Raw genomic sequence first — 27,438 nt, forward strand, 5'->3', positions numbered from 1 at the left:
GAATGTAAATGCAAATAAAAATAAATAAATAAATACATATACATATCCATTTTTTGTTGAAATCAAACAGGGGAAACGTGCAACACATTCTCTCAAATTCTGACATGTTCACTCAACCAAACTGCATTCTCACTTGTTATGTTTCATAAGCAACATATTCTCTCTTGGATATATTATTTTTTTTTTTTCCCCACCAAAACATCGAAAAGCAGGGTGGTGTTCGGCAAACAGGACACAGTTTTTATCCAAAACAACTTATAATTGATCAGCATATTTAAGGTGCCATATGTAAGAATGTGGCCAAAAACGGTTACTACATTCAAATTCAAAATACCGAGGTCTTTTAGGTCTCATTTTCTGGCGTGACTGGAAACCCGTGGTTGCTCGGCAGCTGAGACTCTACTGACTGCAAAGATTGGTAGACGGCGGTAGGTGGCGCCACATGCCAAAACATGATTTCAAAACATAAACATGACACTTTTGCAGTCTGCAAAATAATTTTTTTAATGCACATATTTTGGCTGTACTGTTGTTGTTGGTGAGTTCAGTTTGTTATATGAACATTATTCCTGAGTCTCTGTGACATATTAAGAAGATTTTATGGTCAGTTGCTTAAGATTTATTACATAATGCACCTTTAAGGTTACATGTAAAATTAAATATAAATGTTCATAGAAAACATTCATTAGAAACGACAGTACAGTCAGAGTTTATTATAGTTATGGCACAATGAGTAACATCGGGAAGGACATAATATATGCTCGGTAAGTTCAAGATGGAATGCTCAAGTTTGTGTTTTTTGCAGTAGAGACGAGGTGTGTGATCACAAGAGATGAGTCTAGAGTTTCTTGAAGATAAAGAGAGACTGCTTTGCGAGCTCGTGTGATGCATGGCGTGCAGCAAAATTATTGGCTGCTTTTTATGACTGAATCGTTTGCCCTCTGAATAGCAGCTTGATAGTTTGGTTGCAGGGGGCATGTGCTGGATCACGCTTCCCCGCTGCTGTGTTACAACACTGACCAACAAGTTTAGAGAAAAGGAGAAACTATTCTGTGGAAAGAGAAACCGGTTAAGATAAAACACTCCTATCCTGCTGCAGTCTCCACACACAGTCTGAGCTTTTTATTGAGAGTAAGAAATCTGCCACACAGAAACATACCAATGTCTTTTTATAGAATCCACTACAGGTGCATGTTGTGCCTAAACTAAATACAAAACCAGGGAATGATTATCATCGCCCACGTTCCCTCATTTTGTCAAATGTCGTTGAGGGAATATGTTTCTTCCAAAATGAAATTGACAGTCTAGTTTATTTGCAAATTATTGTTATTTGCACACATTTTTTTTTTTGCTGTAATAATGAAAATTAAGAGAGCATGTTTGACTTGAATGTACAGATGTTCATGTCAGCAGGTGTCTGTTGTAATTAATACCTGGTACAGAATATGTGTTCAGGGTGTGATGAGGATGTTTTCTGCCCCTGAGCAGCTGATGGTGCTGACAAGTAATGGTAAACATTCTTGCCCTGGAGGCTAAATGTAGCTGTCTTTGTCCTGCTGACAGATATTCAAACTGACAATCTCACCCCCAGTTCTCAGTGAAAATTAGACACCCAGTTTTGACTGCACCTCCCCGACCACCTCACCCACACCCAATTTTTTTTGGGATTATCATGCCACAGATATCTGCGGCATGATAATCATAATATCACCCTGTTGTGTGTGATGTATCATGGTTTTCAAACCTTCCACTGTGTTCATGTTGGGGATTAGAGAGAAGAACATGTGTATATCGGATTTCTGAACATTTCAGAATCTGTTGGAATTTCAAGTTTCTCGTCTCCTTATCTTTTGCCAACAAAGACCTTGTAGTTACAATTTTCAAAACTTCCAGTCACAGCAGACAGACCGCTTCCCGCTTCCTACATGATCCATTTTCCCAGCTGAATCAAAATGAAAATTTGGGTGTCTGGTCCGTCAGATCTTCGCTCCTGAAACGTAGCAATGATGTATTTCAGTCATTCATGTGCATCCCAGTTTGATCCTAGTCCCGATCACTGGGAAACAGTAGTAAGAAAAAAAAAAAAAAAAAAAAAAAATCTACATGCAACCATTGTGGGTATTTGATTTGACACAGATCAGACACAAACCAGTAAGTCAACCAATATGGTAATATCAATTGTTCCACATAATTGTACAATATGCAATTTTAGGCACCCTGAAAACACTGAAAGTATTTGTTTCAGGTGGGAAACAATTAGAAATATATAATACAATGTACATGAAAGAAAACCAAATATAAACTATAAGCACAGACAGACAAGAGGTTAGCAAACAAAACAACATAGACTACCCTGGTCTTTCAGAATATGAATAATTGCTTGTGAAATTAATATCGACAGTGTGCTTTGTAATTGTGAAGAAAATGTTCTTCTTCCTACCCTCACTCTTTCCCTCCCTCCCTTCCCTCTCCTCTCCTCTCTGTCAATTCTGCTCTCCCCCCTCAACTAAACAATCATCCTGTCTTCTTCTGCTGCCGACTGGTTGCCATGCAGTGGCCTGTCGATCAGTGACCCGGTAACTGTTGCTAGGGGAGGATTGTAATTTTTTTTTAGCGTTTGTGTTTAATTCCTCCTCTTTATGCCGTCTCTTCACTCTATATTCCTCCTCTTCTGGTTTCTCCTTCACCCCTTCTCTGCTCCCCCTTAAGCCCATCTCTCTGCTTTTAGCCCCTTCTCATCCTTTGCCTCTTCTCATCTGTCATTCCTTTCCTTCCTCATCTCCTTCAATGTCCTTCACCTCTGGTTTCAATTTGCTCGCCTGCCTCTTTTCGCTGTCACTGACTTAAACATTGTTGTTCTTGTGGTCGGATCCCAGAGGAGAGAGCCCCCCCACCCCCACCCCCACCCCCCTTCTTTGAAATGGATTCAGTTTGGATCTGTCCACTCGCCTTAATAGGGCGTCAGCTCAGGATAAATAAAGCCTGCTAAATAGCAAGACACATCTGAATGAACACAACTGAGATCTCATAGAGATTTGAAGGTGAATGGAAAAAAGGGGAGGGAGACACGGGGAGGGGCATAATATACAGATAAAAATAAATATATAACATTAATTAATTGAACAGTGAATAATACATACAAAATCTGAAAACATGTTGAGAATGTCCTGAATAAGTTGAATGTATTTTTGTAAATAAATTATTCAGATCATAATAATAATGATTCACAAAATGCACTTAATCCAAACAGTATGAGCATACGCATTTCATTTGTGCCAGACCTTTGTCTTCTTTAACAGGTTATATGTATGATTGTAGCATGGCTGAAAATAGGCACTAGTTTGTTACCCGGTCTGAGCGAGGGCCTTTCTGCAGGTGTTCTCTGGTTTCCTCCCACAGTTCAAAAACATGCATATTTGGGGATATGGCAAATTTTTCCTTATGTCAGCTGGAATTGGCACCAGTCAACCTTAGACTAAGCTTGTTACAAGTATTCTAGGCAAGGGCCTTGCTTTACTGAGGACACCATCTTTTACAACCATGTTTCTACATCAGTCAGAGCAGACAAATAAGCCAGAAAGTGAGAGATTTTTGAAGCAAATGCTTTCTATACAAATGAAGCAAAACATCCTCTCTGGTAGAGAGAGGCCAGAGAAGCTTTCTGTTCATTACAATTTGGAGTCTCACCATTAGATGTCACTAACTGTTATGCACTGGACACTTAGTGGTCCAACAGTTGTTCCCTTCGATGATGTGCACTTGTATATGTGACTTAACCATCAACCTGGAAATCATCCTGCTGTGCTTAGTGCTGTGCTTGATCTATGCCCTTTGCTTTCATCATAATTACTAGACATTGCATCACAATAAAAAGTGTACATACAATTTTGGTTAAAGCACTATTGGCATTTCCCAAAGGGTGACACCGATGTCTCCTGCCTGAAGACTCATTTGACTACTTATAAGACAGCAAGTGTAGGGACTAAGACGGACAACATACACATTACCTGTGTCCTCAAACGAACACACTACTAGTTTGATAGCATCAGTAATTCAAACAGTGTGATCTGATTTGAAAGAAGCTGAAAGGGGGCACTTCACCACCTAGTGTGGCAGAGCTTGAGCCACTTCATTCAGTGAATTGATTTCCCCGCAAGTGCTAGGACACTGGGGCAATGGGAGTGTTCCAATTAAATGCCAAAGTTTAGCTGCATTTTCTAAGAGTGGCAAGACTTGCTAACAAACCTGCTTATGCATCTGTGTTGGAAAAAAAGCCTTTGTGATCATGACATAAGTGAAGAACAATGCACTTAGAGGCCGTAGAGAGGTCAGGTAAAGGGGGGGGTGGAGGACAGGTCACTTAAGGCAAGAGCGAAAGACATAATTGATGAAGGGAAAAAGGGGGAAGGGAAACGCGAGCATGTGTTCGGTGAGGATGAAGAGGGTTAGGGCAGGGTCTGTGCATAATTACATTTTCTGTTCTGAGCAGTATTGGAAATCAATAATGTAATTCATAGAAAAGCCATACAAGTGCCTCCCATTGGCATTCACGGACATGAGCTGTGCTTACATCCCAATGAATTAAAACAAGACTGGATAGTGGTGGAGTGGTGTATGTCATTGAAACTGAGGCTCAGCCATTGTTCACCCCTGAGCCTTTAAATCTCCCTCCACACTGTTTCACAAAAAAAGCTGGAGACTTCGCATTCCATCACAACGTGATCGATATCTGTTTTTCAGTTTGAGGCTGAGTCCACACTAACAGATTACATTTTTTTAGAGCTCATTTCTTATGCAAATATTTACATAAATTACTTCCACACCACTGCAGAGTTTGTCTGCTCCTATTACAGAGCCTTTTGGAAATACTTTTGCTCCCAATTTAATTAGAAAACAGAGGTTGCAAATCTGAGACATTTGCAGCATTTATATTACTACTACTATCATTTAATTTATCTTTTAGCTTAATTTCATGATTTGAACCGTTTTATTTATTCCACTGTACTTCTTATTATTGTATCTCCCTCCATTTTTTTTCCCATCTTTTATTTTAGCTTGTGCTTTCTGACTTTGTGGATGAATTTTAAGAAAGCCAGCATACATAAATTCCAGGTTGCCTTTAATGATTATCTGTGGATATTGCTCAAGAAACCTTGGTGCAGCAGTTCATTCTGTAATGCTGGAGTCAACACTTTTCAAGCTTTACTGCAAAATCTGATGCATAAATTCATCTCTTGATTGAATAATTCATTGAATGTCATTGTTATGCGGCTGTCAAAGCCCAGGTTTGGTGCCATGCGTCATCAGTCAGACATGTGGAAACATTGGTATGACTCTTTTTTTTTTTGTAAACTGCTGCATTTTGTAATAAGTTTTTTTTGTTTGTTTTCAATAATTTGGACCTTGAGTCTGGCAACAAATTGAACTAAACTGAACTAGACATTCATGAACACTGGGCATGACAATGCTGAAGGAAACAGGAAGCTGATTGTCTATTCTGCTCCCACAAGAAATAACAACATTTTTGGAAAGTAATATCAGGGATTTTTGAGACTGTTTGGGCAAGGTGAAACTGAAGGTAACAGAGCTTTTCATTTAAAGCCGAGAGACAAATTGCAACTATATAAGACAATAAGCAAATGGGGATAATAACTGCTTCATCATTTTTGAAATGTCTACAGTTTACCCACCTACACTAAAGTGCATTTCGGGAGTTTTCAAACTAAAACGGAGAACGCAGCATTTCCAAACATGTTTTAGGGGCTCAAAACCTCATGGGCAGTGTCTGATTGGTGTAATTCACCATGTGGATTTAACCTTACTGTCAGAAACAGACAGTACAAGAAAAGAAACCATTGTTCTTAATTTTCTACATCTCAATAGTAAACAATGCACAGCCAGTGTTAATGCTAACGCGTTATCAACAAACATTACTTTCAATATGTACACAAGACACTGCTCTCAACAGAGATTAATATCAGGCACACACACATGTCCTTGCAGTCATGTGATCATAGCCAGGAACTGTGGGCTCAGATGTGAAATAGTAGTTATACCTGTTGCCACACATCTGCTGAAACCAAAGATCACATACCCCACCAACAGGAAACCTGTGCCGATGGAAAAAGTAGAAAAACAAGCCAAGTTTAGGTTAGAAGATTACAGTGAACCATTGGGTGACACTTGCTGACATTACAATACAAAGCATGCTTTCGAAAGGATAAATCACAGACTTGACAGTTGCTTGCGTTTATGGATTAATATCAGCAAATGGATATTCTTTCAAGAGTGAATAACATTTAAATGCTGATTGGGTTTTATTAATTTATTAAACTTTGGGTCATAATTCCCCAAAGCTGAATAGACGTCCAAAGGAACACATTTCTTGTGTCATGGAGCTAATTTAATAGCTAAGAATGGAAAAAAAAGAGAGGCTGATTACTGATACTTTGGTTTCTAAACCTCTAGGGTATGAACAGTCTAGTACAGTTTTAACATGCAGTAGTTCCAAGTGAAGTGTTTTCGATATAAACGGTTCAACTTATATATATATATATATTTATAACTTATGAGTTATTATGTTGTTGATCGATTGCAAATAGTACATGCGTTTTAAAACGGGTAATTTTTGGGTTGTTTACATTTCCCCTACATTTTTGGCTCTCTACTTCAAATACACACATCAAGACTTTTTGTATCAGCACATTTGTATGACTTAATTTCAATAGTGTCACTGAATGTATGAGTGTTGTCAAGAAAACAGTAACTTGACCAATACCAGAGGCCAGGTTTTAAGGAACTGAGTCGAGTGGACTCTACCTTGGTGTGATCTTGACTACAACATAGCCAGGTATTGACCAATATGTATTTTGAAATTGTTATGAGGTCAAGTCATCTTGACAACTGTGCGTCATGGAGATGATAATAAAAAAATCGAAAAAAAAATCAAGAAGAAACTATAAATATCTCTCTATTACAGTATGTTGACAATGTGTGCTCTGATAAGTTTGTGGTGAAAGGCCTGATAATATAACTTGTCCCATGACTGCACATCTGTAGATGTTTTATTGTGTTTTTCAGTGAAGATCATCATATTTAGTAGCATGCATGTGTCTTTCTCTTACACGTGCACAGATGCGTGGATGTGGATGTGTGTGTACATATGACAAGTGCATCAGTGTGTGTGTGTGTGTGTGCGCATTGTGCCTCTGTATGTAATTATACCACCTCTAATTGTTTTAGTGTAAAGTGCAACTGTAGGAAAAAGACATTAACACCATACAATTATTGTATGAAACATTTAATGCACACCCTCCCTTCCTCATGATGTGTTTGTGTAAATGTTATCTGTTTCAAAACAAAAAAAAATGCACATAAATTTGAAAAAAAGGCCTGTATATACACAATTATTGTGCATTTATCACACAAGTAACCAAAATAGACAATATAATTATTTAAGCTTTCAGGTAAACATGTACTAGGATGTTGCATAATGACAACAGGCTTAATAGGCTGTTCTGCCCACTGTATTGAGCTTCATTTTCATACCGTTTAATTTCGAAAGAGCACATTAACTCTTTCTTTTGTTGTACGGTCAATGTCATCAGCAGAAAAAAACATATTGTTCCTGCTCGGTCTATGAATACAATAATGTGAGTTACTTTCATTCCCTCTACCAAACACTTCATATGAAGTAGAGTTTTGAAAAAGAGAGAAAATATCTCTCATACTTGTGTTGTGTATTGGTTGAAGTATATAAGACACACCCGTCAGTGGAAAGTTGGAGTGGCCCTTCAGCTGGTAAAAACACTTCAGTTGTTTTCTCTCAGTCTAATGTGGAATCATTTGAAATCGCAGCGCACAAGTAAGTTATTAAGGGAAAAGCTGTCAGAAATACTGTCTTCTACAATAGGGAAGCACAGTCCCCCATTTCTGTCTTTCCTTCAGCAGGGATCATGAAGGTCACTCAGCCTGAAAGTTGAGGTTTTTCACATAAGTCCTGCAGAGAGTTTCTTGACTTTTCCATTTGAAATTGTCACTCCCAATTGGGAGAGATATTTCATGTTTGCAGAAATTATGAATCTTATGATGTTAACTACAGTATCTGCCTGATCACACTCCAGGGTAATGAGCTAAATTAAATTACTAACAGGTCCTTGATGATGTGCTCAAGGAGCAACAAAAGTGCACAATAAAACATCAATATATGAATTGATTAATACAATCCTGAGGGTGATCTTTTAATATCTTGCAAGACTATCATAGTCATTGGAGACTTGACTGAGATAGTCTTGCTTGACCATGAGGTGGTGCAGCTAGGCTATAAGTGGATTCTAGGGCTGAACGATATATCGTTATCGTATCGATATCGAGATATGAACATTCAAGATATTAATATCGAAAAAGTGACGATATAAACGATATCAATTTTCCCCCGCGCTCGCCCTGCATGTACAGCTCCGGTAGTCGAAATAAACATATTTTTTACGATTGCCCTTGAATGCACCACTACGGCCAGCCAATCACAAACCTTATTTCATGCTTGCTGTGGATCGACAGCTGAAGCAAACCAATGACAAACATAGGAGGGCGGGACGGAGACGGAGACTGAGACACACACACTCACACACACACTCACACACACGACATACAGTGGGAAAATCAAAAAAAAAGAAAGAAAAGTGACATAAGTGCAGAAGATAATGAGGCCGGTGGCGATTTTGTGCCAAAACATAAATCATCGATAATTTCTCCGCAACCACGGACCTGTGGTCAAGCCGGACAACCGAACCTTACATCAGTTTAACGATCCGTTTTATTACAACAAATTCCGAACTCAAGACCCGCTGTCTGCAGACGTCCTTCTTCCCCGGGAGCATACAGGTGATAATATAGCGCAGGAGAGAGGTGCGTTAGCTGCTAACGGTTAGCTGCTAACGGTTAGCACACTGGGACTTGAAGGAGGACCAACAGGTTTGCGTGATGACTGATAACGCATCTAACATTAAAGCGGAGCTGCAGTAAAACATGTGATGACGATGAAAAATTATTTTTTATTTATGCTTTGGTAACTTTATGTTAATGTTGATGACTGGCAGTGAGTTCTCATCAATAAAACTGCACTTTCCATGTGGAAAGTTTCCACAGTCTTTTGTATAATGTTTTTATTTTTCTGAAAAATGCTTGGTTTTCACCGAACCTGTAGTCATATCGTATCGTATCGATATCGAGATATCTGGCATGAATATCGAGATATGAAATTTTGTCCATATCGTTCAGCCCTAGTGGATTCCATGGATTTGTCTCTGTTTCTTTGCCCTCTATAGTTTAGAAACACTAGTCTATAGTCTACTAGTCATGAAACACTTCCACATGCCTCTTCCCATGTACTGTTGTGTTGTGACTGTAGAGTTTGACTCACCTATGACTGTAGAGTTCCGCTGTGTGGTCATATTGAATAAAAAGTGTGTTAATGTGACTACACTGGTATTTCTTTTTTTTAATATAAATATGAATATTAAAATGATGCACCAAGTTAGAGAGATCGGCCTGCTATGGTTGTTGTTTTATTTAGTCCTTCAGTCTACAGTGAAGATGTTTAGCAAGGACTGGAGCTCGGCACTACGAGACACACAAGGTGGTTCGTGACTTTTCAAGACATTTGAGTTCCACTGAGTTGTTCTTTTTTGTTGACCTTTTTTTTTTTCTGCTGTGAATGCCATTATGAGGCAGCTGGCATAGTAAGACAGCTAAGCACACGGTTGGCTGTCATCCGGGCCGGCATATATCCAGGCCCGGGCTCAAAAGTGCTGCTGAAGCTCCGCTGCTGTTACTAATCTGCCTCTCTCTCCATGTTTCTTCTCCCCTCCCCCTGCAGCACTGACAGGAACCCAAGTCGATTTCCAAGCTCCTGTCCTCAACCCTGACAGAGCAACGTCCGGTGCGGCGCGACTCCGGAGAGCTGCCTCTGAGGAGACCTACTGGGCCTACTCAGGTGTGTGTCTGCGTGTTTGTCTACTCTTTCTCTGTGAGAAACTGTGAAAACACCCGTGCAATCTTTGCATGCACCATGCTGAGGAAATTTTTTAATGCATGGGCATTTTCTAGTAGTAGCAAAAGCGAGTAAGTGAAGTTTTGTATCTGGAGGATTATTTCACAAAAACACTGTTAGACATGCTCAAATCAACTGAAGAAGTATGCCTTCCAAATCTGATTATGTAACAGGTAAAGGTTTATAAATGGTAACATTCTTGGAGACTCTGAACACTTCTGAATGGTGTGAGGTACAAAACACACCAGTGAATGATACTCAAGAAAACCAAAATCTGCCACCATGTTACCAAGTTCTTTCATTCCATGGAAGTGAAAAGATCTTGGAAAAGGAATTTCCGAGTTTACATCATCAGTGGTAAAAGTGCATGGGCAGTGACGAGAGACACAATAGAGAAGGAATTGGTGGCTTCATGAAAACACTGCATAGCATTTCTTTATGAGTTTTATTCACATCTGGCTTTTTCTATAAAATATGAAAGACACAAGATTCAGTGTCTTGTGCTGCTCCTTTTACCACTCACTGAGCAAGAGACACTTAAAGTGTAAATTAACTCCCTCCCAATACCCTGATTTTGAAAAATGCCAAATAAGTGGGCTGAGACCTGAGTGAGAGAGAGGAGGAAGGAGGGAGAAGATCCTGTTTCACGTGGTGGAGATAAAAAGGAGAAAAAGGGGGGTCTGGAACACTGAGCCTCAGGTTGATTAGACAAGAGACTGACGGCAGAGTGTACCAGGGATGCCAGTGTGGTCTAAAACAGCCAGTGGCAAAATTTGAATGCAGTAGCTGGTGAGAGGCAGTATATTTTTTTGTGCACCTGGATCAACAAATAACATAACTAGATACCCATATACACTAGTTTTCGCCAGAAATGGGTTTATGGGTTTAGTTTTGAAGATCTCATGATCTGTGTGTTAGACAGTGTTTAGTGCACTGCCTGTTTGGAGAGGGATGTGAGAATAAGGATGCATTCTTACGCCACGTAAAACTACAGGCAATTTTCTAAATGTTTGCCGTGTTCTGAATATTTTGTATCAGCTGATCATGCGGTCACACAGCTCTTTCTTTTGACACTTTATTTTCTCAACATGATTGTATGCACAATAGTGCCAACGCTGTGTTACGCTGTGGTAGATTTGGGTTAAACTATAAAAATGTATGTTTGAGAGCATAATTGACTCCTGAAGATATTCGTATACAGTATACTGTTCTACTCACTCAGTGCTTTAAGAGGACTACAATATTTTCTTGAGTATCATAGCTTGTGAAATTACCGGCATTGCTTCTGTTCTAAGAGAACATTCTTTGTGAAAATGTTTTTTTTTTTGTTCACTCTTCTGGAGTTTCTGTGGATTCAAAACAATGCATCCTTCACCTTCAAGTTATCCTGCCTCCTCAATGTGCCTTGAACTCTTACGCAATATAATAACACTTGTGAAAATCTAAACTAAATTACTGTTAATTTGCTTTTTTCTCACTTTGATTTGCCCACACTGCAGAGAAGATCGTTTTCCCTTGGATAAGAGACTTAGGCTTTTAATGCAAACTCCATACTGACCTATAGCAATGTATAATGGACATTTCCAAAGTGCAAATTACATCAGTACAACTGAAAAGCATTTCATAATCACTTCGCTGCTGCTATGACTATTAGAAGTGCATACTTGTCCAACTAATTAAATGCAGTTGCAGTTGCATTTGCAGTTGCTATACCTTTTGGTTTATTGGATCTCTATTGATTTGATTTCAGTGAAACTCAGCACCACCTGCATCACAGTTTTTTCCCCTACATACAGCACAAAGTGATTTAGCTTCTCCTTTGCTCAGAGGCTTTTAATGTGAAACATCTGCAGGAGTTGCATCTTACTGTAACAGCAGGAGAAAGAAAAGATTCTGCAAGATGCTGCTCTTGTTTCATAAAGCTGGCTTCATGGCATAGATTGCATTGGTTTAAACAACACCAAGGACTGGCCTTTACTTTAAATATGCAGTTGATTTTTGACAGTGGTGTTTTACAGTAGATTTGGAGTCAGATATGATTATTTTAGTACTTACTGGGGTCTCACATGTAAAGTGTTTGGGCTAGCTGAGTGATTTAAAACGTGAGGGTGTGTGGTTTAGAGTGAAAGCAATTATGTGCCACTGTCACTGCAATATGTTAGCCTTCCTCTTTTGCTTTCTCTTCCGCTCTTGTTTTCCTTCCTCTCTTCCTCATTTCTCCTCGGCTGGTGCTCTTCTGGCCTGGAGGCGACTCCAGGCCGTTTTTTTCTTCTTTTTTACCAGCGCTTCAGAAGAGAAAAAAAGCCACTTCCACTGTCCCTTTAGAGGGTTTAGTTTTTCAGAGAGGCAGCATTAATCTTTCACCATGCAAGCAACGCGAGCCTCAGGCCACAAATGATCTTTTAGTTTATTTATTTCAATATTTCCTCTTGCTTGTCTAACCTTAATTGGTCACCCGTCGTGCCTGCATGAGTGCGAGAGTATGTGGGTACAAAAAAGAAAAAAAGAAAGAAAAAAAAACGGGAAGGAAACAATGACAGTTTCACTTAGTGTTGCTGCTGATGATGATAAGACCTACCGATGCTCCCCTGCTGTCCCCATGCTCTTGTTTGGTCGCAGCTCTTACATAAGACACTGATGTAACAGTGGGCAGGATCCAGGCAAGAGAGGAAAACAATGGAGAATGCAGAAGACTGAAATACTGCTGGATATTTTTTTTTTTTTCATGTTGAAGTAAGAACCAAAGAAAGTCAATAAAAAATGCAGTTTCAATAAAACCTGGGACTTACTTGCCAAACTATGAACAGTATGCTGAGGAAAAAAAGCAGGGAATTCTCACTTTAGCCTTATCTCACTCGTTGAAAAAGAATTTGTATTGACCTACCAACCAGAAAACAAACCAGTGGGAGTGGTTAACCAGTTGATTGAAATTAATGAGTTCATAGGAAACTGAGTTCAACATTGTGCATGGATTTGTCCTCATATAATCTTTTTTGGGTGTCTTGACTCAAACTGGGAACTGGGGACTCTAGGTTGGTTGGAGATTTGCAGTACAACTATGGTGGAGTAAAGCCCAATTAATACTCCTGCGTAAAGTGCTCTGCGTGGGTTACGCAAAGCCCTATGTGTCGACGCAGAGCCTGTCGGATAGCCTCTGCGTTGTCTCCGACTGAATATTTTTTAAGTGTCCGTCACTCCGTCAAGGGACAACGGAGACGGCAAGAGCTGCGATTGGTCCTCAGGACACGCCGAGCGAAGCTGCTCTGTGCCGGCTCACAGTGCGCACCGAGCGTCCACCGAGGCGGAGCAGATCACCGCCGACGACGTCGCTGCCAAACTATAAATACATCATATCTTAATACAGAAACTACATGTTTGGACTCTAAATGGCCAATTTCTCGCCTCAAATTATCTTAAAACTGCGTTTCGTGACACAGAAAAGTGAGAAACGGCCACTGTTTTAACGACAACAGTCTTTCTCTCTCGGACGCCATTGCTCACTGTAGCCAAAAGCACAACAACCTTGTGCAGCGACCCCTACTGATCGTGCAGGAAATTGCAGAGTGTATCCGTCCATGACGCAGAAGTATGAAGGCTTGAGGGGTCTCCGTGGTTACGCAGTCGGATAAGGCATTACGCAGTCGGAGAAGTATAATGTATTTCAGTGGCTAAATTACTTAACACAGCACAATTTTACAGCAAATAAACATCATATAAACTAAGACATTTGAAGCAACAAGGTTAGTTAGTTACATTAGATATGCGACTGTCATCATTTGATGTAACTTAGTGTACTGTACTGTTACTGACTGCTACAAGCTTATTATGTCTTGGTAAGGTCCTTTTAAAGGCACCGTGTGTAAAATTTAGCAACGTTTAATTGTGACGTGTCACATTGCAGCTGAATATCCTTCACCTCACCCTTAACATGGCTGTCCAACATGTTTTGTGTTAAGAGTGAGATATTAGGAGAGAGAAATCATATTACACAAATAAAACTAGTTTATTACATTAAAACTATTTCACACTGCTGTACATGACACTCCTTTCCATTTTCAGGGGTATCATCTTCTCTAACACAGACCCGTTTCCCTTTGAGTTCTCTCTCCTCTGATTCTCCTCTCCAAAGTTTCCTAAACTTCTGCCTGTCCTAATTAGCTTGTTCTAATCGTGTCCTCCAGAGATCTGACAAACTCTAATCGAGACCTCGGTGGACTACGGCTGTTCTGCCCTCTGCCTGATCAGAATGGCAGATTAAAACGAGGCACAGTGCTGACAAATCAAGTGTTATCTGGGAGTGGCCCTCGCACACAGGGACAAAGAGACAGAAAAAAGACAAATTTCCACGCAGTGACTCTATCACTGCTGCAGAATGGCAATTCTGTAATGTACTGTTTCTGTGCCTCTGTTCCAAGAAGCAATGTGAGATATTTTTAGTTTTCCTGAAAATTATTACATGGTAATACATAAAAATAAGGAGTGTGAATGCGCTGCGAAATGGCAGCATGTATAAATTATCATGATGAATACTATTCAAGGTTAAATCAGTGACTTGTACCATTAGGTGATTTATTGCCAGGATAAATATTCAGTTTATCTTTACAGAGAAGGAAGATTCAGCAGTTTAAACAAGATAACACTTTATATTAAGGAACACTTTTCCCCCATTTACTGGCTATGTAATAGCATTAATACAATGGGCCTATTTTTATCAGCCATTATAAAGCACTTATTAATGCTGTATTCTTAATGATGTGTGAAGATCAGGAAACAACAGTAAATAGTATGTATGTGAGTGCCAACTATGATGATTTTTGAAGAAAAGAAACTTCACAGTTATGGGAACATCATAAACACTTATAGTTATGGTTTATTACATTACATTGAGGCAGATTTATTTAGAGGATGATGAGTGTGTGTTCCTTAGTTCCTTAATGTGTTCCTTAGCTACCTATGATTGTATTATGTACAACACCTTCTGTAACTACCATTAATAAGCAGTGACTAGAATGTTATTGAGGGACAACTCTTTGTGGTTGTGAAATTTAGCCATGCATATTTAATAAAAGTGATTTACAGTTCCTCATATATCCATTATACTGTACTCATATCAGTAAGCAGTTAATCATTGAAAATGATACCTTAAAATAAAGTATTTCAAAAATAAACTCGTAAATTCATGACATGATTTCTTAGTAATTGCTTCAGTGATGGCAATAAATAGTAGTAGTATTTAAGAGCTGACAATAATAGCTAGTAGAAGAGTTGATAGGGTCGTTTCCAATAGCAATATAACAAAAGTCTATTATATATCCAAATATCTATTGATTGGACACAGATATGGTTGACTCCAGATTTGTGAGATGCTTCTCCAAGAAAACACAAGTATTAAACGCCATGAAGTCGTCGTTTTACAGCTAATCACACACATTTCTTATTCATATTCAAATGTTCTTACACAGCAATTATAAGACTAATGATGATTTATTGGTGTGCCATTAATTCTGTCATCCACTAAAGTGATTTTGCAAACAAGGGGCATGAAATCAGATGAATTAAAAAAAAATAGATTATTCTGTGACTATAACTTTAAATATGTCAACTGCAAGCAATGATGCTGACTCACACTTAAACTGCTCCCATTAACCTCATTGAAGCTGTTTTCTTAAGAAATGTTATATAAACCACATAATACACTTAACAACCATCACCATCATATATTTTTCTCATTTTAATTCCAAATACACTTTTAGGAGGCCGTCTATTGTAATGAGCTCACTTTGCTATACCCTGAGGCCAATTCCTGTTTTCAAAACATTTATTTTACCCGTCCATTTAATGACCCACATGCCAACTTTCTCACACCGGTCATGCACACAACACACACAGTCTTGATTGGAAATTAATTTCCAGGTGTGCACAACGTCAGCGGGAGCAACAAAACTAATTTGCATGCTCCTTGTCAAGCTGATTTCACCACCTCTCGGGCCTTTGTGCTGCAGCCTTGAAGTGGGTAAATGAAGATGGAATCTGAGGACACACAGCACAGCCATGTTACTCATGAAGTAAAGCTTTTTTATTAGCCTGATAGTAAGTGACGTTTTTCCTTGGTGAGGCTTTAAATGCTCATATAGGAGAGCAAAATGAATATCATCTGACGCACATGTGACTGCAAGATATATTTGAAAGACTGGATTCACTGTGAAGGTGTTGTTTATTTATCATAATTAAAAATATATATTTGCATATGCATTTGGATGATCAGAAGACCAAATGTGGATTCATTTGCTGCTGAAAGCCACAGAGATTAATATACATTGTCGTCCTTTTTTCCCGCAGTTTGAGATAATGCAATTGGCTTTAAGTGAAAATGATGCAGCGCATTTTAAGTTACATTTAAAATTGTACAAAAACATGTTTGGTTGTAGAGGTTTCATGAAATGTAGGGATAGTTTGACTATAAAGGGTGACCCATCTGCAGTTTGCAGAATCACCAGAAACATACACGTGTTAATTATACGCGACATACAGGAGAGACTTATAGAAATGTTCAGGTTTTTTGAAATGTTATTGTATGGAATAATGACAAAAAGCACAGTGCGTATCCCGTGTCCCTTCTCAAGATCCAGCATAACACATGAAGACTCTCTCTCCTACAAAACAATACCAATAAAATCCACAGCTGCTTAAGTCTTTATACAGCTTTTTCTGACTGGAAACTCTGATAGCTTACCACCATTGAGATATCAGGTATGTCACATCATGGCACACAGGATTTGTTGATACTTTCTCAATCAGTTTTTAATTTGGTGTTTTCTCACCAGAGAGTTTGAAATCATTTGTTCAGATTTACTCATGTGACGCAAACATAGCAAACAGGGGCAGCAGTGGACCGGTAGAGCTCCTGTGTCTATTGTGAGTTGAGAAAGTTTATTTTTCTCTGTGGATGTAGGAGTTTTTGATCAGTTTACAAACTTCAGTTTTCATTCAGAAAAGCATGTCTAGCTGTGAAAGAAAAGCAGGGAACAGCATGCAGTTTGCCCGCTTCAGCTAACCTGCTTCATCACCTCTGACAGTGCAGGGCTCAGGTTCACGTTGGATGCGTGTGCAATGCGGGATGGATATGGTGCCGATTTCATGCACAGGCCATGGACTTGGAAGCCCTCCTCATTGCTAGCCTAGAACCAAGTTGGAGCAAAAAAAAAACACAGCAGTAGTGGGCATTGTTTTCAATTTACTTCTAGAAATTACTTCAAACTACAAAATCAGCAGTGGGAGGCACATTGAAATAGTTGTTTGCGACTCCCATTTCTCTCAGTGCCTACGGTATATTGGCACAATCCTATAGATACAAACATCTTGTCGAGTAATTGTGTTGTCCCGATTAGTTCTCCATTGATGCATACTGTTTATGTAAATGCCTGCATCTTGAATATACACGTTAACCTGGAACTTAGTTACATGTTTCTCTGTATAGCAGGAAAACAGTTGGTCAATAATAGCTCAGGTTTATGAAAGCCACATTTCTCCTTGTGAAAAAGAAATGAGGTACAACTTACACCCAGCAGAGGATTGTGATGTTCTCCTTTGACGGCGGATGAGAGGACACACAGCAGAATTTACAAAAAATGCTGTGCTGTTTTTCTTTTTTTTTGAATTCCCCCCTTATATTCACAACAAAACACTGTACTATCCCTGCCACTCTCTCTTTTGACGCTCACCAACAAAAACTGCAGAAGGGAGCATGAAGTCAACAAAAGCGCATTGCTTTGCAGTGTATGCCATGTTGTTTTTTTTTGTTGTTTTTTGGAAGGAATAAAACTTCAGAGAACAACTTGAAAAGAAACGGCATTAAACAAAAAGTGACAATATGACGACATGAATCGCTGTTTTATCTGTGAGATTTGGCAGCTATTAAGTAAAAACGGAAGCATTCCGAGTTGTCACATCTGTCTAAAGTTCCGCTCCGTTTTATCTCGACCTTTTTATGTCACTGTTGGTGCTGTTGCCGTTTTACACTTCACAGGAGAAGAAATACTTTTCTCAGCTCGGGCTCAAACTGGTAACACCTACAGCTACACCTGCAGCAACATACTTCACTGTATTTGTTGTTTTATTGTGAAGTCGTATGCTTTGTATCAAAAAAAGATCCCAGTTTTACCTAGAAATATAGACTTCGGTCCCACAACTAGATGACTCGGCTCATTCCTCTGAAGTGTCACTAAATCCTCATTGGCGGTATTTATTAAAATGACATATTCAAATTTGTAAACTGCATGATATCAGTGATAGGGAAATGGATTTGAATGATGGAAAGATGGATAGCCCTTTCAGTACATCAGTTTAAGCTTATATCAGTCAACTGTATGATTTATTTGTTTATTTGTTTCTGCATTTTAGCTGTCTCTGCTTTAATGTATGACACACTGTTAATAGTTTTTTTGATAGTGTTTTAAGCATTTGTGGCACTTTTGGCTGAAATTAGGACATTTGATTCACAGCTATTTACTTGTTAAGTTTAGACACAAAAAGAACCTTATTTGGGGAAGAAGAAGATTTTTTTTTGTCATGGGATCAACATCGGTTTTCACAAAAAAGAATATGCAACCACCAACCCCTTCTTGTCCTTGTGAATTTTGCTATAAATATTACACTTCATAAATAAGAATATGACCTGTGATTTGTGAAAACATTTAGAAAGCACTGGCCACACTTTTATTTGTGCATGTAAATCGTTCCTGTTTCTATATGACCGTGCGCTCAACGAGGAATAAACATCCATCAAGTTCTTAGGATAAGAGAATGACGTGTTCATGTGTGAGTGTTCACATATTTTGGTTGTGTATTTTATAGTATGTGTCAATCATGTTCATCGCCTTTGTTTCTCCATACAGTGGCTAAAGCAATGAAATGCATGTAGCTCCCAGAGTGTCTGTGTGATGAACACATTCAGAGGACACAGAGGACAAAGAAAGCTCCTCTCAATCAACCTTGTCACTTCCGTATTGCTGCTGCCATCTCATAAATGCCTATAGCCGCATACTGTATGTGTGCACACACAGCCCTGTATTTGTCTGCATGTGTAAGGTGATCGAATGAAGGGCAGCAACCAATTGAGGTTGTCCGCATGTGTGAGGTGCGAGGGGTGATGCATTATGGGAGTACTCCCCTTGATTGCGTCAGTGGCAGCGTGTCTAATACGAGATCAGACCGACTCACTCGCTGGGAAAAACACATCAGATTCAATGCCCTCACAGCTATCATAATATTTCCACACCAGCCCTTGAGTAGCCTTGGCATCTATTGAGGACTCGGGAGGATAATATCCATCAAGTCTATGTTTTAGGTAAGCTGGCTCTGCAGCCGAGAACCACCTAAAAATAGGTCTGTCATTCTGTGGCTGACATAAGCATTTCAAAAAAAGCTACGACAACCTCTGTTTGGAGTATTTGTCAAGTGCAGTTTGCACTTCCTACAAAGAGGCACAGAGACATTTGGCAGGTAATGATACTATGAGGCTAATGGTTGGCACTATGTAGGTCTGAGCCAACTTTTTTTACTTTATACTTTCATCACAGCCAATTCAGTAAATAACATGGTGCCTTACATGGTAATGTGAGAGTGGGTGGTAAATTTATCTGTGGCCCTGTGATGGACTGGCGACCTGTCCAGAGTTGTCTCCACCTTTCACCGTATGCCAGCTGGGATTGGCACCAGGGCCTCCCACCACCCTCCCCTGTAGGATCGTTGGGAGCTCACATTACTATTGGTAATTTAGTTACTGTAATTTCATATTTGAATGTTTTTTGTTGTTTTTTTTTGTCTGAGAGAAATTCTCCATGATTATCTTTATTGCAGCTTTCATGCTCTAGCTGGTCTGGGAACAATTGGCACCTCATGTATTGACAGTACTAATAATAGGCCTGCTAGCATCAATACGTCTGTAAACAGACTCCATGTGTCAATACATGATTTTGAGACCAATCGAGTCTTTGTGTTTCCAGTTTGACCAATCACGTTTGAGCTGCCTGCAAGGCTCTGTGTATGCAACGGAGAAATCTGAACTCTTGAAAGGGCTACCTACAATGGAAGCCCTTAAAGGTCACATAGAGTGGTCCTGTTGCACATATATGTTAGTTATGGAGGTCTACTGGTCTGGGAACAATTGGCACCTCATGTATCTGGAACGGCGGATGCACTGCTCCTCATTATCAAAACATTGTTTTAACAATGTTTAAAAATAGCTTCGTCACGACTCCCCGCCGCAGTCCCTTTTATGACTTTGATCCGGAGTCAGACCCAGAGTCAGAAGACACTGTCGCTCGTGAAACACCTCCACAACGGATGTTATTCTTCTTCTGCGGTTCAATGTACGCAACCGGATGTGCCCGGACTAGTGCCCGGAGCAGGACGATCTGTTCAGGAGAAATGCTGTTTACGTAACTATAACGGGATTTTCAGAGATCACGCTGAGCCCCAAGATTACAATAAAACACAGCGTTCTCAGCAATGGCTGAACTGTTTGTTTCGAAACTTCAGGGCTTTTTAAACAAGGTAATGATGCAGATACACACTAAAAAACAGCGTTAATTGGAACTTCCGGTCTAGTTCCGCTTTAACTACTGACAGTTAACCCCCAGAGGTTATTTCCTAAGCTTACAAAATAGCAGATGAGTTTCAAAATTGACATCAATATAACTGATTAAAAAATCTCAGTTCATTCAATAGATAACTCTATTCATATTGCAGATAATTAAAGGGATAGTTAGTGAGAGCTATTGTCTGGCACTCATACAATTCCATGGAAACAGTGGTGCATTTTATAATAGAGCAGCTTTGAGCAGTAAAACACAAAACATCATCTGATTATGTGCTCACATAATGGACAACACAACAATTGAAACTTTGCGATTGACAATGCAAAAATATGAACATAAATGTGTTTGTGATTCTGGCCCCTGTTTTATGTTATATGAAATTGAAACCAAATGTTGTGGTAATGATAATTATTAGCATATTGAACAGATGAACAGGACAGTAACTCATTATCAACTCTATCTGTTTCGTGTGTTTCATGATGATCAGGGACACAAACTAGAATGGTGCTTTGGATGTCTGTGTGTGTCCTATAGATTTGTGGTGGCAGACACCAAAACTGCAATTTAAGACAGACTATTTTACGCAAGAAAAGTAAAATAGATTTAATTAAGTAATAAGCAGAAGTGAATGCATCACCCTGAGGTGCAAGTAGTCAAGGACAACGGTTATTGTATGAGCTCATAAGAAACTCAAGATGTACATGAGGGGAAAAAAAGCAAGTTCTGCTTCGGGAGTTTGGGGAGCTGGGAAATCAATACATACAAAAAGGAGATAAATGAAATATTGTAAAATATTGTATTTTTGTGGCACACCCATGGAAAGTCATTTGCTGCTACAATAAAGGGCTTTAAAAGTTATGTCAGGAGATAAGAATTCCATAATTTGTCGAAGACTAAAGCTTTACTCGCTGAAAAACTTGCTGCTCTTCAGCAGGGATTTTCTCTCTGTTATTGCACATTACTTTTGACAGTAATGTCCCACAATGCACTATTGTGTGTGTGTTGTGTGGTGTCTTCTGTGCCTGCAGGCATCCCCACATGTCTGCCAACTGACTTACTGTGTGTTCTGCGTGAATTCGTTTGACAATGGTTGTTGTTTTCGTTAATGGGAAGTGGGAAATATAATTCTGCTGTGATGGATCCAGCGATATGGATGGAAATTAAGAGCAGAACTGTGCGGCTGAGAGAGAGAGAGAGACAGAGAAGGGGAAGGGCGATACAAAATGGAGATGAACTGATATATCTGACAGACGTCCGGAAAATGGAGCTCATGTCAATGGAGATAAAGACAAGGCGGCGTATTAAGATATGTGTGATCAGATGAGAGATGGAGAGAATGAAAAGTTATCATCCGGAGACTGTCATCATAAAATATTCACCGACAAAGTGTTCAGAGAGCGAGATCTGCAAGTTCATTGTATTTAATTGTTAACACTTGAGTAAGATTACGTTATCATATATTGGGATGAACATGCTGCGGGATTAATATTACACCATGACAACACAAGCACACAAGTAGGGTTTAACAAAAAGTGTAGCTGTGAAACCCTCAGTCCCTGCTGTTCTGCAGACACTTTTAGATTTACCTTAATTTTCACTTTAGCTTTGTATGGAAAATGACTCACACGCGAGTGCGAGTTAAATAATTATCAGGATAATCACAATGAATATTAACCTTCTATAACTTCTTTGGGAAAGCAGGCATTTAACTGCTGCCACTCTGATATGTTATGTGAATTTAAATCGTGGATGTGTTGCATGGAAGCCATTCCTTCTGAAAAGAATCTTATCTCTCTCATTTTCTCTGGGCCCCACCCTTAGTCTCATCTTTGTTCCCCTCCGTGTGTGCTAAAAAATTCACTGGCAGCTTGCCACAGTGAAACATTAGGTGAGAACATGGGGAAGGAAGGATGGCAGGGGGTGAACACCAATGAGACAACGTGAAAATAAGAATGAAAGGGGTGAGGAAACACAGACGTCAAGTGAGGATCTTTTAATTGATTTCTAGCACTTGATTGTGACAGCCGACTTCTGACTCTGAACTACATTTTATTTATATCATGTGTTTGTTTTTTTTTACTCATTATGAAAGCACAAATCAAAAGTTTTTCAACTCTTAAGTAATGTCTGTTGGCCCTTGTTATATCCAAATGGATTCCAGTATGGCCAAAAGTGGACCAAAGCAATGTGCAAACATTTTATTTTAGGGCTACAACAGCCAGTTTTGTGTTCTATTTTTATGCACACTGTATGTGTAGGTGAGACTTCCCAGTTTCTGGGTTTGTTCGTCCAATATTTTGTACAATTCTTGTGAATCGCAAGAACAACATTGTCATGGATAAAAGGATATTTCTGGAACAGCTTCACATAATCTTCTCACATTTAGTACTAATGTTCACTTGGACACAAAGAGGAACAGAAATGGGTACATTTGAGGTACACCAAGTTATTTGTATTATGATTATGTGCACGGAATGCAATTTGTACATTATTTTTCATTTTTCTCAAACACACTCATACCTTACTCTACTCAAGTTGTGAGTACAGTACAGAGTACACTTCCTATCCTTGTCTTTCAGCTCTTGGATCTGTGTTTTTTTTTAATGCCCCTTTCCCAGTTTGCAGCTGTAATGGAATGACCCAGCCCTGCTGACAGCACATACCACTAAAATGGGGTCCTGTGCACATCTGCTACTGTAGCACTGCCACATAATTGTTCAATTTACTGTACAGCCAATATCCCTGTGCTGTAATTGAATATGACTTTGTCCTGTTTGAGTAATCTCTTTGCTTCATGCCACGACCCTCTCACTAGAGAGAAAGGGAGGGAGAGAGAACGAGAGAGAGCGAGAGAGAGGTGAGTAAAAGGCATCTTGTGTCAATAAAGCTTGTAGGTCACATTGAGCAGCCGGGCTTCTGGCTATGAGATCATTGCTTGATGACATGACAACCAGAAAGACTTAGAGAGGGATAGTGAGAGAGAGTTTATTATAACAAGGGTGACACGGATCATAAGTTAGATGACATAAAAGTTATAATATTTGTTACTTTACAGAAGGTGAAGCAGTTGTCACAACAGACTACTAAAAGCATTAAGAGATTAAGAGAGAGGGCATTGACAATATAAATAAAAAGTGATAATCGTAAAAAGTGTAGCTTTAAATAAAGTGGACACCTAAAGGACAAAATGATAATAAAAGAACACCAACAAAGCAAACTCTCTTTTTTTTCTTCTCTTTCTGACAGTCACATATAAACACCTCTCCCAATTAACAGGGTACTGTAGAAGGTTGAAAAAAGAAAAAAAAATTGACAAATCACTTAAAAGTGTGTATATTTTTGGGAATTTTTTTTTTTATTGAGAGGGGATATTGCAAGGTGAAACCGGGAGAGAGAAGACGAGCAGCCAATGGCCTCAGAAGATAAGGCATTTGTTGTATAGGTGAGTTACAATGCACATCACTTTATAAAGTTGATGCCAGTTTACACACTATTCAGACACAGAGGAATATTGTATTATCATTTATCTTTGGCCACTTGAGAATGGAAGTCCGAAATTCACTCTACTGTTCACTCTTTTTCTTTTGTTTTTGTTTTCCACTACTTTAACAGCTATTTCTCAGGACTCGGTCCGAACGAGGGACTTCCTGCATAGACTTTGCATGTTTTCCCTGTGTGTGAATGGGTTTTCACCTGGTTCTCCCATTTCCTCCCACAGTCCAAAAACATGCAGAGGACTAAATTGCCAGTATGTGTGAATGTGAGAGTGAATGGTTGTTTGTTGAGTTTGTAAACAACAACATGGTTCATGGCTGTAAAACGCTGGGCTGATGTGGATGACCGGTGGATCCACAGCAAAATGTATGCATTTAAATGTCATAGACAGTAAAACATATCTTTCAGCAGTTATGTGTATATTTGTTGCAAAAGTAAAAGCATCCAATGGTGTTTCAGCCCTTCATTAATCTTTTGTTGGTTTCTGATTTTACATCCAATACTGAGATGTACAACGTCATACTCAAGAGATTTGGTATTTAGCTTTGTAAAGAGGCATTAAAAGTATAATATTCATGGCAATTTTCACATGCAAAATCCTATGTATGTAAGACACAGCAGCAACTCGGTTCGGAAGCAGACATGTTCCCTGTGTGAATGACAGAGGTGAACGAGATGCAGCAGATCAGCGGTGCAGCAATTATTCATTCAGTGTGAACGTTGTGTAACTTTTGGTCTTTTTTTTTTAACCATTTATAATTTTTGCCTTTCCTTTATTTTACCTATTTTAATAATCTACTTACTCCTCTTCAGGCTTTATTAAACATCTATATGCCACTGAAGGTGACAGTGAGTGCTGGATGAATTTGTGTTTTCCAGTCGTTTGTACTTGAGTAAAATATCAGTTTATTGTGAACAGAATGATATATTATTTAATTTCCCTAGGGGAGTTTTTGTCATTTTCAAGTCATGTTTCAATCCATGACCCATAGCAAAAGAAAGAAGACACAGCACCACATCGATAACAGTAGGTCAGCGAATATTATTTAACATTATAACATGCATGCAACATACATATTGAAAACTATCATTTTGTGTTTATTATCAGAAGATGAATTATCCTGCACCCTTGGTCATCTGAAATCTTGTGACACAACAGTAATGCAATTTTATGTTTCAGTGAAGTTGTGAAACCAGAACTCACTGGGGTCCATTTGCTCATGTTCCAGGCAGACGTTGGACATTTAACTTGTATAGAAGCTATGTTGAGGTTATGAGTGTGCATGTGCAGGTGTTGCATCTGCACCTGTTGTGTCAGGCTGGTGAAAAGGTTGTAGGCGGTGCTGGAGATGGACTCTATGTGAGGAAGGTGTGATCTGGTAGAAATTCTGTCTGCTAATTTGATTCTCACAGCTAAAGTAGCCAGAATTTTTACTATCAATAAATCATTAGCACATTCATTTTTCAGGCATTAGCATAATTAGTGTGATCAAATGAGGCCACTAATGTGTCGGCTCTCTTCACTGCTTGCATCTTACCCTGGCTGTAATTTGGGGAGTGTTCTCGTCTGTTCAACATCATGTTGATGATCAGGGATGGATTGTGTCCATGCAGCAAATAGTGCTACGTTAAGGAACAACCACGATGTTCTTGTGATTACGTACTGTGGAGATGCTGAGTAAAAAATCATTATCATTAGTATTACTCATTTACTCCCTCATTTATGATAAAACGCTCGTCATAGTCACTCCAATGGATTACAGCCACATGGTTGTCCCAACATAGTTCATTGCATTTTGTTTGCATGGCAGCAACACAAGTCATGACATCATCAGAAATCTGGTCATTGCCAGAAATGAGATGACATAGTGCTATAAACCCTCTTTGATCAAAGTATATGTCTAAGGAAGGGACTTAAAATAAATGAATGAGTCTGCTGATCAGCAAAGCCCACGAAGAGCTCAAGGTCCAAGCTGGTGTGTGGTGTCAGAAAATAAAAAAAAGGAGTTTACATGTATATTTAAAAAAAAAAAAAAAAAATGAATACAAAATAATGGTGTGAATGCACAGTGGCCCTGCTGAAATGATGATCGACAGATCCTTTGTTGTCTCAAGATCCAATTGCCTGTCCAGGATTCGACAGCTCAGTTGGTCGCTGCTCTTGTGAAGATTCAGATGCCCAAGATAACCAATCTCAGGCATGGGAAGACAAATCCATCTTTGCATAAGGGAATCACAACAGTGGTTCACATGCACAGGGATGACAGAGGCACACATACCAAAACCACTTTATAAGGAACACTTACTCTGAAATCATTGGCTGTCGCAGTGCAAAACTGCCAATGCGTTTTACAGCATTTTGACTGATTTTTCAAGACCCACAGTGTGTTCTATGACTATCACCTAGGGAGAGCTATTGCCTAAACTACCAAAATAAAGAGTAGACTATATTCTCAGACATTATTGGCAGTGAATGGTTGTATTTGAATTGACATCTATAGACATCATTGGCAGTCAATGATTAATGTAAAATACCTAATCAGCCAATAGCCTGCAACTCATTCATTAAAGCAGTGTTTTTCAACCAGTGTGCCGTGGCTAACTAGTGTGCCGTGAGAGATCGTCAGGTGTGTCGTAGGAAATTATCCAATTTCACCTAATTGGTTTAAAAACATTTTTTTGAAAACAAATAATTAATTATCTGCAAATAATATGGATATAAATATTCAAGACACTTTGATAAGAATTACTAAATTTTTAATATTGGCTACAGAGTATCATTTTTTTAAACATTTTTGTTTGGTGGTGTGCCTCGTGATTTTTTCAATGAAAAAAATGTACCTTGGCTCAAAAAAGGTTGAAAAACGCTGCATTAAAGCATGTAGACCAACCAAACATAAGAAAGACTTTGAACATGGTATGCTTGTTGTTGTTGTTGTGACTTGTGAAACCGCTGATCTCCTGGGATTTTCAACACCTCGAGGATATAAAGGGAATGTTAAAAAAAAAAAAAAAAAAGCAGCTGTTCTTCAGGCCTTTTTTATGTCAAATGAAAATGCTATGGATAAATGGATAGACAGGCAATGGTGACTTAAATACTCAATCGTTGCAATCAAGAAAACTCACAGTCTCACAGCATGTGAAATCTGGAATCATATGGTAGCAGAAGATCACACCTGCTTCTTTTTTTAGGTGTACCTAATTTAGTGGTTGTCATTGTCCAAACACTTGCGTCAGACCTACTGTGCCTGTGGATGAGGGTCAAGTTCAGCCAGTCAGATAATGCCTGCCTCT

The 27,438-nt window shown here is 39.0% G+C and overlaps 1 protein-coding gene across 1 annotated transcript in view; it reads left to right on the top strand.

Moving 5' to 3' along the window:
* Window positions 1-27,438, top strand: part of LOC310929584 (receptor-type tyrosine-protein phosphatase gamma-like) — a gene marked incomplete at its 5' end in the record, with an annotated part of 392,250 nt that overhangs the window by 74,507 nt on the left and 290,305 nt on the right. The window contains one exon of the mRNA XM_083892388.1: window positions 9,878-9,994. Within this exon, the coding sequence (XP_083748514.1) occupies window positions 9,878-9,994 (117 nt within the window). The remainder of the gene's footprint in view (window positions 1-9,877; window positions 9,995-27,438) is intronic.

The sequence above is a fragment of the Microchirus variegatus genome (genome assembly GCF_963457635.1).
Source record: "Microchirus variegatus genome assembly, chromosome: 7".
In the NCBI taxonomy this organism is placed as follows: Eukaryota; Metazoa; Chordata; class Actinopteri; order Pleuronectiformes; family Soleidae; genus Microchirus; species Microchirus variegatus.